Source organism: Patiria miniata, unplaced genomic scaffold (assembly GCF_015706575.1).
Source record: "Patiria miniata isolate m_02_andy unplaced genomic scaffold, ASM1570657v1 HiC_scaffold_10, whole genome shotgun sequence".
In the NCBI taxonomy this organism is placed as follows: domain Eukaryota; kingdom Metazoa; phylum Echinodermata; class Asteroidea; order Valvatida; family Asterinidae; genus Patiria; species Patiria miniata.
In genome coordinates, this window is record NW_024037048.1 from 8214468 (window position 1) to 8228203 (window position 13736).

The following is a 13736-nucleotide window of genomic DNA, read 5'->3' on the forward strand; positions in this document are numbered from 1 at the left end:
GTTTGTTGGCATACATGTATGCACGTAAACGATGTTTGTGGAGCCTGGGAGTTTTTTCAAGAGAGCATTTACCGGGAAGATGCTTGGATAAAATCTTGTACATTCATGGTACATTTACCTGTTCACACTTCGGTAAGTTACGTAGTCCAACCAGCTTTTGTACACGTACATGTATGTATACATGCTTTTCTTTTAAAGGTGAAGCAGTGGTCTTTATTTTTTTAGGAAATTGTACACAGGAAAGTACATCTAAGAATAAGATGGTAGTGGTGAAGTCTTAATAAATCTAACCAGTAACTTTAACCATGCTTAACAAGCTTAGTAAAATAAACCAAGATAAATGTTAACATGTACATTGTACTTGGCTGTTTGTTGTTGACTTCTTTTCCAACCTCCATGGTACATAAATTTGTTGGGATGTTAGTTCCTGCCAACTGTTTATAAATTTGGATTTGCACATACATGTATAGGGCCTACTGAACTAAGAGGCGCCCAAAGCTGCAGAATTTCCAAGCAATTTACAGTAAGGAATGACATTGGAGATTATGTTCTTTAATGTTGTCAAATATAGGGGGTATTTTTGGACTCCCTGTGTCACTTGATAGGACAAGAATGTCAACACCATGGTAACTTTATCAAATTTAGCACATTCCTGCCTCATTGGCTTACCAGCGGTATGCCAGCGGTATACCATTAATTTTGATCTTACTCCATTGGAATCCCAAGTTTCAAGATTGTTTATGCCTTCCCTAGTAATCTCTGTCTGGTACATTTATAGCAGTTTGACCTTTAGATGTTAATTCCTGCAAATTGTAAAAAAATTCTTTTGCTTTTTCGTCTGAACTTTTTCAATTTTCAATCATCCACCGAATATATAAATAGCATTGTAAATGAAAAAATATTCAGAAATGTGCGACGTCTCAAGAAGATGACAAAAAATGTCTGTGAGGTGATTTTTATTCGAAAAAGGTTAGAGGTTTAATTGTCAAATTCCACATTGTTGTGGACAGCCATTTTACATGTAAATGCATGTAAAATCCACCTACAATAGTAGTAGTGGTCTTGTGGTGGATTTCAATAGATTTCAGTGAATTTGGTCCTGAAGCATTATGTGAAGCAGGGTCAGTGATGGATTTTGGCGGACTTGGTCCAATACTTACTACTTTTCCAGATTGTTCACAGTTCCGTATGTTTTTTTTATTGTACTTGGAATTCCAAAACATTAGCCCTTCCCAACCGTTTCTTATCAGTGTGGTCAACTTGACAATGGGGGTGTCACTTGCAAGGTTATCTGTGGCTCAGATTGCAGCTTTCCACAAATGTAGGAGAATGTGAAATTGGATCTTGTTAACAACACGGTCCAGTCTGCAGGCTGTTTTTTGCCTTGTATGCATTTTACGTTTCCTTTCAAAATTTGATACATTCAATTCAAATCCTTGCATTCACATTTTACTTTTACCCAATGTACTTTAGCATCAACTGATTTGTAGCATGAGTACAAATGTTTACGCAAACTTTTGGTGTACTGTTTCCTGGTTGACTTTGATTTCTGCCTCTGTGTGTGACTGTGAGAACCCTTGGAGAAACCCGAAGGACAAAGGAATTAAATTAAATCAGGTTGGGAATGGGATTGTGTTTTCATTACTAGGTGTTTGTAGAAATTTGACTCTGTTCACAAGGGCAGCATGAAAGTGCTACATGTACATGTACGGTACATGCACATGCCACTGGTAAAGCGTACAAGTACTTGTACCTAGCCCAGGTTGGACTCCGTTGCGTGCACGCAACTGAGTCCAGGGTAGGAATCTCTCCTGCCATAGCGAAAAAAATTATAACACATTTTTTTGCATGTTTTTACCTGATGGAAGAAGCTGAAATTTCGCTTACATATTCCTTGTGTCCAGAATTGTGCATGCGCTGGATTTAGAAAAGACATATACCGGTATGTCCGTGGGCGACGTATTTACCGAAAATAAAGCGCCATCCCACGCTTTCGTTAAAAACATTTTCAGTATGAACCCCCTGTGATGAAGATAACGCGCGCGCATGCATGCACACCTAGACCCCGTTCCCACTTGATCCACCAATTGGGGGATCTGATCCACCTTTTGCCAAATTGCCGGATCAGATCCCCCAATTGGTGGATCAGATCCGGCAATTGTGTGTAGTGGGAACGCTAACCGTTATAAGGTGGATCAGGATCAGATCCACCTTTTCTGATCCACCTCTGGACCAGGATACAGATCCCCCAATTGGTGGATCAGATCCGGCAATTGCCGGATCACGATCAGATGGGAACGCAAAAGGTGGATCTGATCCGGCAATTTGACCTGTTAACATCCGCCCGGTGCACGAGTGGCGCGAAAATGTTGCGGTCTCATGAACGAAGAAACACGTTTTCAGGCGTGTAGCTCATGTGAACATTTCCAGCGTATACAACATGCACAATAAACAACCGCTGAACTACGGGCTAGCACTGCGCATGCAAAAGCGCACGTGGTATCCTAAACTGCACTATAGGCCTTATTTTTGTTGCGTGTTCGTCCATTACTAAACCTTTTTCATTCCTGAAATTGTACTTATTTTTCCATCCATAAATGACTCCGAGTCCGCACTCACCAAAAGACTTCACTTTGGCACAGAATCATGGAAAAGCTTACGAGTATGCGATGAGAATAGTGCCGATAACGCGGTACGTACGGAGGTGACAAATCTGAAGTATTGATTATAGAAAATTGGAAATTGATGTCGTAGTACATCTTGTGACCGTTTCTAACCAATGAGAAGCTTCAGAACCAGGGAATCACTTATCGATGCATTGGTTTCTGCCGTGATGTCACACAATGAGCGGCTCTGTTGGATTTCACCTGTTAATTTATGCACGCACGGATCCTCTACGGATCCGTGATTTATGTTGGTGAATTCGCGTAATTTTTGTCGGTGAATTCTGATAGTGCTATTTGAAAACTGACCCATCCTGGCCTAGCATGCAACCATGCAACAATGGCACTCCCACAGAGCGCGCGTAATTCCGAACTCAGTGACCTTACGGACCCAACATTTCCGTACGAAAAGGTGGATCAAGCATAAGTGGAAACGCGACTTGCGGTTTCGTTGCGGTAAGATAACGATCACACCAAAATGCTGGATCTTGATCCACCTTTTCCGAATTCAAGTGGGAACGCGGTGCTACATGTAGCATGCTGCCGCCACGGCAGCAAGCGGCAGTTAGTGGCAGCAAGCGGCAGCAAACGGCATGCGCGTGTACGTCTTCACGCGGGGAGTTCGTACTGAAAATGTTTTCAGTGAAAGCGTAGAACTTGCAGGTTATTTTCGGTAAACACGCCACCCACGGACATACATGTAATTGCCTTTTCTAAACCCAGCGCATGCACAATTCTGGACACAAGGAATATGTAAGCGAAGTTTCAGCTTCCTCCGTCAGGTAGGGTTTTTCTGCCAATTTTAAATACCGCCAAAACATTCTTGTCACAACCTCAAAAAATGTCTGCTCTATAGTAATTTGTCACGAACACATGTTGTTCACTTCATGGTTTTTTGGAAGGAAGAGCAATTAATAAAAAAGAAACATTGCAAGCTGCTGTCGTAGACTCTTACATGTACTTTATTCATTGTCAATTCTTTACAAGAATTTCATTATACACATCAGTTCAGAGAAATAATTAGAATAGCATGCTTTTTTAGGGGGTTGGTTGAGCAGGGTTTGCTCATTTGTTTTTGTCAATTACGGTAACTCCAAAAAAAAAAAAACCATTCTTTCTGCATCCTTGAAAAATATTCTGCAGTAGGTACAGAAATTTGTCAGGACCACAAGTTGCTCGTTTCACGCTTTGAAATTAAAAGGAAAATCAAATTTTAAAACTTAATAACACGCTGTTCCCTTGCTTTATTGCTCATTCCCACGTCTTGTACAAGAATGCCGTCAGTACGTCAGTTCAGTGCCAAGCAACTCACTGAACCCCTGCTTTGCACTTCTCCTTTCCCTCCACAGAGCGGCCCATTCATTCCGAGGAGCGCATCTTTGACATTCTCCGGCAGTGGGGCGTCCACAACAACGAGGTGAAATTCTACTTGCGTCACCAGAGTGCCAAGGTAGAGGAGGTCTCCAGCCGGGACCATCAAGGTGGGCATCTACTCCATTTTCTTTCTTTCTCTTTTTTTCTTCTTTTTTTTCTCTTAAAGTCAATTTAACGGGGAGGAAAATCACTTCCTTACATGTCCATGAACTTACCAACATGCCGCTGTGACTGGGCTACCCGATGCGTGAGAAGTTGTCAAACATGAAGTACAGGTACGTACATTGTAAATGTGTACGTACCTGTGCACTAAAACTTTTTTCAAGGGGACTGTCATTCAAAAGGGGCTGTCATTCAATAATTGGACAGTAAGGCCAAAAAAAAAAAATAAGTCGGTCTCTGGTCAGCGCGCGCGTCGATTTTAATCATGCGCGTCGATCTTTTTTTTTTCCAAAATGTTCCGCGGTAGCTCCAAACGGCGCCCTCTATTTCCGCACCTCCTTAATTTTTTTTTACCAAAGAGCACCAAGGAATGGGAAATTGCACCAAGGCAAATGATCGAAAGCACCAAGGCAAATTATGGAGGACACCAATGTACATGAGGACACCAAAAAAGCAAAATAGTACCCACCTTGTCTGTACAATCCAAGCTTGAAGAAAAAAAAAAAAAAGCCAAAAAAAAAAAAAGCCGCGTGGCCGCGTCAATTCCGGAACTTTGGTCTGACCAGAGACCGAATATTATTTTTTTTTGGCCTAATCGTGAAATCTTTGGAATTTGAACAATATGAATGAGCGATTTAAGCAGAATGGAGACATGTTGCCTTTCCCTAAAACAGTCTGTCTCTCCAAAACCGTAGGTGAGCATCATGTAATTTTTCATGAAGCAGCAAGCAGTGCCAACAGCTCAACTGCTAATATCCTCCACTGCCGAAGATTTTCACTCAAAAAAAGTGTGCTTCAGATCAATTTTGAAGTTCTGAGACAAAACTTGGTGAGAGCATTTCATGACATTCCCCAAACCCAAAATTGACTACATTTTATTTGAGATTACATGAAAATGTAGTGTGGGACTGACAGTTTCCAGATCTTGAAATCAGACACAAATAATGCTCCTGGAGACAAAGTGAACACACAAAGAGTGTCAAATTCGTTATTAGGGACGTTTCGCAAGCGAACTGATACGCTTACACTTACGTTTAGCTATCCTGCACGTTTAGCCGATAGTGAGTGGCGTATGACGTCATACATGCAGACGACACGCATATCTCGCTTGCTACACGTAAGTAAAAAACGGATATGGATAGCTAAACGTAAGTGTAAGCGTATCTGTTCGCTTGCGAAACCTCCCTATTAACTTAGAATACACTTAATTTAAGATGAGTTTGACTTCAAAACACTTCCGTTAGACAAATACGTACACGGTGAATGGCCTGAAGATGTCTTAGGACTGATCACAGTTTCAACCTGTGGGATTTCTGTTTTGATATTTAAAATCAACAATTTTGTTAGTTATTAATTACTGGTACATCACCTACACGTACATTGAATGTTTGTCTTCTCAGAGTTTCATGAATTATCCAAGGTAAAATTGGGAATTTGAACACCGCATTAACATAGTGTGACAACACAAAAAAACGTAATCGTATACGGTTTCAAGTGTCAGAGAACTGTTTGCTTCCTGCTTCCTTGTTAATAATAAAGAGACTGTCTGGTGTGGGGCTTTGTTGGTCGATTCCTGCAACATTTAAAGTCACAGCCTCAGGGGAAATAACGGGGAAGGGGGGGGGGGGGACAAAGATTCGCTGAGGTTATTGCGCTGTAGCTTATATCATTATTACACATCCTTTGTCCATGTAAACAAAAGTCACACCTGATAACCCACAGATGTCCTGGGGGGAGGGGACTTTCTTTTTTATTCCATGGAAGCAGTGGCTGGGTGTAAAGTTGATGTAGCGCTGTGATACCCGTAATGCAATATGACAAAAAATTACCAAATGCACCAGGGACGTACATTTTGTGGCTTTACCTGAGACTGTCATGTGTGCCACATGAGGACCAGGAAAAGAAAGGTGTCTGGCTTTTTGGTTGGGGATTATAAGTCGCTAGTATTGATAGCGTGAGCTGTTGTTGAAAAGCGGTACAGCACTTGGTTTAAACCCCAGGGTTTCTCTTAATAACAAAGGCCTTGGCGCAAGAATTGTAATCTTGGTTGATGGGGCCCAGGATGGCTAGCCTATAGTATTTGGCTGGCTTATACATTAAGTACACGTACATTGTACACTTTCCACACATTTGGGGGAGGAAGCTTACATGTAAACGTCCTTACTCGCAGCTGAGAAGCTGAATTACGAAGGACCCGGCTACAACATGGTCCAGCGATAGGCATGTACAAGGGTGTGCATCGGTTTTTAGCCGTTTTAATCGTTTTTAGTCGTTTTAATAGTTTTTAGCCGTTTTAATCGTTTTTAGCCGTTTTACATGTAATCGTTTTTAGCCGTTTTAATCGTTTTTAGTCGTTTACTGTTTGGATCAATAAATAAACTGGATATACAGCTTGGAGTCTTTCTTCAATGGTATTGCGGAATGGGTCAGAATCTGTGAGAATTTGTACACTCATCGGTAAGGAAGATCTTACATGTACATTATAAAACGTAAAGACGCCTTAGGCTGCTGCCATACAACCCATGTCTGACCACAGAGCACAGCCCGAGATCAAAAGGAGGAAAACTGAAGAGCCCGGAGAAAAACCCTTGTGGCACAGTCCGAGAGAATCAACGAACAACTCTACTCACATGTGATCCAAGCTGGAATCGAACCCGGGCCACAGTGTTGAGAGGCGAGCACTTGACGCACTAGCCACCCATGCCACCCTTAACCCTAACTCCCTAGGCCTTTTTGCTAGGATGTAGCCTCAATCCTGCAAAATCCTCCAATTGGCCTCATGGAAAAATAGCATATAGCCTCAATCCTGCAAATTCCTCCGTTGTTTCTTGAATATGGTCCATGGAGGGTTAACCACTGCCTGAATCCTGCAAAATCCTCCGGCTATGACTGTCAATAGGCTGAGGCAGAGGCAGTGACATCCTGGAGCAGTGCGGAGGATGTCAAGTACGTGTATAATCAAGGACTAAATTTATGCACGGCTGAGCATAAACAACACAAGGTCCGGCCCAAGACCTTGACACAGTGTGTACTCCGAAATCAGCAACGCACTTTGGCCATGTAACCTCAATCCTGCAAATTCCTCCAATTTGCAAAAAGGATTTTTGAGGATCAGGGCGGTTAGGGTTAAAGTGTCATGTATACATGTACGTGTACACGTACGTACATGTATGTACATTGTACATGCGTGCAATTGTACACGTGCCGTGTACTCACGGCAGTGAGGATTTTTTTTTGCCACGGACAGATTTTCTAGATCTATCTGTTTACTGGTGAAAATATCAACTGTCAGAAACAGTCATTCAGTAGAAGCAATTGTAAGCATTTCCAGCATCTGTAATCAGCATACATGTACATCAAAGTTTAGAGAAAAAAATCACTCAAAAAAATGCTGGCCAAAAAAAATACTTGTACCGGTAATTTCACACTTTTCTATGTCAAAAACAACAAATTAGGCCTAATGCTGCATGACAAAAAGAAGTCATGATATTCAATAATGTATACAGAGATTCTACACATTTTACATAATTTCTCTATGAACGAAATAAGAATTGGAAAATACAAAGTTTTATATAAAGGGGTATGGACTTATCCATTTGAAAGGTGGGTGATTTATTATAGCTGTGAGACATGAGTTATTTTGTACTATGTTTATTTTTTTTGAAATTATAAAAAAAGCCACAGTCAAGTTCTTGGCAAGAGTTTGACTTCCAATTTGGGATGTCTCAGCAAATCTTTGTGACTGAAATTGTGATTTTCTTTTCCACACATGTTTTGTGACGTCAAAATTAGCATCGCAGTTGCAATCATGGAAAACCAACCTTTTAAATGCATGCATGAAGGGACGTCATCACTGGTACAATAAATATGCACAAATTAAAAATATCGAAGTACACGGATGTACATGTACGTGTACAAATTGCGGGCGTGCTTACACGTACTGTACATGTACATGAAACAACATTTAGCCTTCAAGCCTCATTAATGAATGTATATTTGGCTGATTTATTGAAGAAAATTATATGTATACAACGTATACATTTATGTACGGGTAAAGAAAAAGTCACTGATGGTACTGGTACCCTGTGCATGGTAAACGCTACATGTACATACATCTACATGTACGTACCGTTACCCGGCCGATATCTGTCCAAATTGAAGAGTTGAAACAAAATATCTATGTTTAACACTCGACGTGCATATATGCAGGCACATCATTTGCGTTGCAATCATGCGGAAAAAAAAGGAAAAGAGATGGCATTTTGGACGTTGACGATTCAAGATAATTGTCATTTGACAAGAACGTGGGCGTGTAGTGAGGACTGTACGGGTACATGTACATTTGTACATGTGCACATGAAGCATACAAGGAGAGCATTTTAATTGGTTTAACATAATGTGTACATGTACATGTAGTTATGGACATACATACATACATGTTCATTTTACATGTTAACAATGGAATTTGACAAGTTTTTTTATGGAGTTTCATTTCACTTCTAAGTTTCATTTCAGTTACATGAACAGTTACATGTACATGTACATGTACTTCAGATGTACAAATTAAAAAGGCCCTAAATATACAAAGTGTTCTTACTTACTGCTTTATTTTAAGAACTTAACGTAAAAGAAATGGAAGAAAACTGCTTGCTGTTGGATGAGCCATTTTTGCATAGTTGTGTAGCGGTACTTTACTTACATGTACATGTAAATACCTTAGTAAGTACCGGTACCTCATAACTATTGATGTACACAAACATACATGTACACGTATATATCGTGTACATGTACCGGTACCGTACACTTATAATATTTAAGCATAAAAAACAATTGGTAAAATTCAATATTGGTACTGGGTTGACATCAATGCCTACATGTACCTTGCTTGCGTACATGTGTGCCGGTACATTTTATGTGCCAATACATGTACACATGTACATGTACATGTATGGTTTTACCTAGTACATGTACATCCATGTGCATATCATATTGGTAAGTGTTATAACCGGTACGGTATACAACCTGAAATGGAAACTGTTCCTTGTCTTCGTTGCATTATATTGGTCATTATCATAATTCGTTAAAATGGGAACATTATCCTGTTTATATCAGAGCCAGTGACCCTCTGAATGAAAAGGCAGCAAAAAACCACAAGCAGGCCTAGGCCCCTGGGCGAAAACGTCAAAAAAGCTGGTATGACCAGCAGAGTGAAATTACACAACTGATCTTATTATACAGGCTGTACACGCAGTACTACGTGTGTACATGTAATACAATGTATGTGTAAGTTTTGCCATAAACTGTGCTAAAAGTCTTGTTTTGGGAAATTATGGTTCTTTGTTTAGGAAATTCTACTTGAATCTAAAGCTCTTGGGGGTTTTGTACATTTTTTTATTTGCATTATCCATCCAGAATTACAATGGGGACCCCTTGGGGTCTCCCCCCCCCCCCCCCAATAAAAAGAAGAAACTAACAGAAAACAAACAGCACAGGCATGCTAAATATAGGTGAGACAAAATTATAGAGATAACAATTACCCTACATGTACATACGTGTACATGTACGTCTGCCTGTCTGTAACAATAGGACATTAAAAATCTGACGGGCCTGACCGCCACCTGCCAAAATTCCTGGGTCCGCCCCTGAAACATTAATGTGAAGAATGTACCGTACATGTACTACATTGTACATGTAATGTGTGTGCAAATGAAAGCACACAGACAATGGAAGGGATGGGATGCCCACATCTATCAAAAAATTTTGATTTGGAAGGGGGGAGAACTGAGGAACATGTGCATTTTACCTGGAGCATTCATGTAATTTTCCAAACACTGAACATTGTTTGTATACATTTGTTTGTAGCACAGACGCATTTGTGCACAGATGCATTTGTGCACAGCAGTTAATAATATGGGAATTTATGGGTTAATTTCCGAGTCGATTCATGCAACAGGACGATTTCCAAATCAAATTGCCAAGATTGAATTTACAGGACCATGATAAATTTATCGCCCCCGGCAAAAAAAGTATCAGTCAACCCACCCCAAAAAAATCCATACAGTCCGGCCAGTCAGTTCCGTGTACCGGTACTTGACTGAGCAATTTCAATACGGCACAGACGTTCCAGTCTACATCTCATGAATTATTCAACAAGCACTTCTAATCCCGGCCGCGAGAGGTTCGGACTAAGATGTGTTCTTCACACCTCCACGTGGCTCTGCCGGTTTACCACTTGGCTGGCCGCGAGACCGATGTCTCACAGTTGCCTACCCATCATCTCGGGACGGGCTGACCGAGGATTTTTTTTTTATGAATTAGAGTGCAGACAGCGGAGCTAATTTGATTACTGGGCAGTAATTTGTAACTCGGCGTCCCTTGGGAGGTGTAGCCCATCGCCCGACTCCCAGTGATTGCGTCTTGACACTTTTCCAGGCTGCTACTTGCTGAGGCCCAGCTCTGTTACTGTTGTGGGTTTCGGTGCTGGGACCCACTCGCAGTTTAATTAGTTTTTTTTTTCCCTACCTTGTTAACATGTATAATCAGTTTGGGTCAAGGCGTTTGTGTATCAACTCACTGGTTACCTTGTGGGTGAAACTGTCAATTTCCTGTACATGGTCGATAATCAAATTGTTGAGCACGAATTATTACGTGAAGTTGGTATGTCGTGTGGCTGTACAATGTACATTGAGATGCTCATATTAAGTTCCATTTAAAAAATACTGATTTAAACAAAGAATTTTTTTGTAATGTGCTTACATGTATGTACATCCCATGTAGTAAATGGGTAGGCCTATGTCGTAATTTGCAAAATCATTTTTGTACAATACTGTACATGTACATGTAACATTTACCGGCACAGTACATGTACGTGTAGATTGTGTTGCAATGTAAATTATGTAATGCAACTTTACATTTGTCAATGTTGTACAAAAAAGTACAAGTGCATGAATATGTGCAGTGTGTAAAAGGTTAATTTTGCATATGCTCATTCAAGTTGATTGCAAACTTTATTGGCCTGGGAGTTTTGGTTTATTAAAAAAAAATATAACATTCTGATTTTAGACTTGCCTATACATGTATTTTCTTCAATTAAAAAAAAAGAAAAAACACAACAGACACACATGCACATGTACTGTACCAAACACATGAAACACTGCAAATTGTTGTTTTTAAAACACTGCCACATCCATAAAAAAAATTGATTCGCATCCAATACAATTGATATGACATTCATACGTATAGGAGCCAATATGCAGAGATGTTTATAGGGAAAAAGTTTATGATTGAACATAAATCACAGCCGTGTTATCCCGCAGCCTTATGGCTTTTCCACAGCGTATAATGCGTAAATTACAACCCCTTCCACACGCACATTTCTATTGCTTTGGCCCAGATCTGTCAGACACTTGATAAAAAACTATCGGGCTGCACATCTTCGATATCGGAACGCAATCTTGCAAGCTCTGTCCATGGAGTAGTTGATTGATGCAGTAGTACATGTAGTAATGCGTGTTTCGGACATGGCCTTGTCAGTTCACAGTGCCTGGCCGATGCTCCCTGCGATTTAGATTTCATTCATGTCCCGGCGCAAGAGAACATTGCCGCAAGGGGGCACTCCAATGCATGACTCACCCTTGGCTTACCCCCTTCCCTATGTAACATGTACGTCCAACTGGCAAGGGATCTGCAGATGTGTGCATTGTGTAACCCAGTACTTCTGAGGTTGCCCCTGGTCATCCAGTTTGACACACAATATCAAAAAAAAATCCATTAGTCAGATTTTCATAGTCTGAATATCTAAGTTGTCATCTTGCAAGACGAGCTTAAAGGGAATATACAACATTTGCAAACATCGAAAAATAAAACTACCAAAATTTTACGAAATACCTTACTAGGATTTGGTAAATGACAGTCTCAAGCATCTTGTAAAATTATGGCACCTGGTGTGAAGTCATTTTCAAGAGAATGGTATTTTTGTACACATTTCCAACGGTGGTCGGCCGACCAGCGTTGGAAAAACCTAACCATTTTTCAACTACTGCTCCAAATTTACCATTTTTTCAGTCCAAATTTTGTTTGCTATTGGTTACATGTTCATGAACGGGTGCAGGCCAGCTAGACTGGTTCCCTTGCCTTACAATTTTCCATCATCTATAAATTGATCCATTTTATCTTTTGTGGAGTCAGGGAACCAGACTACTTGAACATTTTTGTTTTTCTTGGTTTTTCCAACCTTTTCGAACACAAAACTTCAAAAATGTCAGTGTAAACAATATTTGATCTATTATACTAACCCCTCAAATAGTTCATTTCTGAAAATTACAGCAAAAGCCAATGATGTACATTCCCTTTAAAGGAATACCGTCTTCAGCTTCAGAGATTCAAAAGATGCATACTCTCCTTTGGGTGTGTTGCCTACATGTACATGACCAGAGAGAGAGGATGTTATTTCATCCTTGTTCTCTTCTCCAGAGCAGTGACCCTGCCCATCCATTCCCCTGTCTCTTGCTCTCTTTTCTTTTGGCTCCTGGCAGCTGTTGTGCAAATCTGTCATGTTTGACATCCCCTGCGGCTAGTCGGATTATGGTCTTTGCTTTGGGTGGAGCTTCTCAAGTCTCTCGATGCCCTGGTGGTGCTCGCATGGACTCGATCAGTGGCCGTTTTCGATACGTTTTTGTGTGTGCATTGTGCGTGCACTTTATGTTTGCTGTTTTTGAATCGAGAATAGAATCACGTAGATTACATGTATTTGAATTCAACAGCAGACGGTAATGCCTGTTTCAGACACGGCCATACATGGTACAAAACACGTGCAGATGAAGATGGCAGCACTCGCTTGATTCCATGTCCTTCACGCATCCTTCACAGTCCATCAGGTTATGTGGCGTTTGTTGAATTGAGAAAGGGAGAGCAAAGCCACTACAGGGATGTGCGTAGATGTTCGCATTGCGTACTCTACTGGTACATGCATGATGAGGCTTTTATCCTCTTGAAAGCTGAAGTACGAAAAATGTGCCATTGGTTTTGTGCACTGTGGAGAATTTTCAAGAATTCAGGAAGATACTCATACACGTATACGGTATACGCTTAGTATATCAATTGCAAAATGCGTGGAGAGTAAGGCTGCATTTTTATAAAACCTGAAGTGAAACTTTTTAGGAGAGAGTTTTGTATCCGGCTACCCCTTTTTTTAATAAATGTTTAACCCCAACAGGTTTAAACAGCCCTTTGCAACATTTGGGGTTAGGCCAAAAAAAAAAAGTCTCCGGTTTCTGGTATGCGCGCGCGTCGCCGTAGCCATGCGCGTCGGCAAAATGAAAAAGTTTTTTTTCAATGAAAGATGATGTCTCAAAACCGCCAAACTCACTCGTTTGACTGGAATTCTGCTGCTGCACAATTCTAACGTGTTTTTAGGTGGGGTTATGGTCGAGAATAAGCTTTATGTGGCCTCTCTGGACTCCCAATCCCATATAGGCCTATTTGTACTAAGTTTAGTCGGGCACCATTTGCAGTCATCAGCCGACATTTGAAGCAAAA

At 40.7% G+C, this 13736-nt stretch overlaps 1 protein-coding gene across 3 annotated transcripts in view; it reads left to right on the plus strand.

Moving 5' to 3' along the window:
- LOC119736875 (apoptosis-stimulating of p53 protein 1-like) overlaps positions 1 to 13736 on the plus strand; it is a 58608-nt gene that overhangs the window by 10989 nt on the left and 33883 nt on the right. For all 3 annotated transcript variants that reach the window (XM_038210906.1, XM_038210898.1, XM_038210889.1), the window contains exon 3: positions 4013 to 4144. In XM_038210906.1, coding sequence (XP_038066834.1) covers positions 4013 to 4144 — 132 coding nt within the window. The remainder of the gene's footprint in view (positions 1 to 4012; positions 4145 to 13736) is intronic.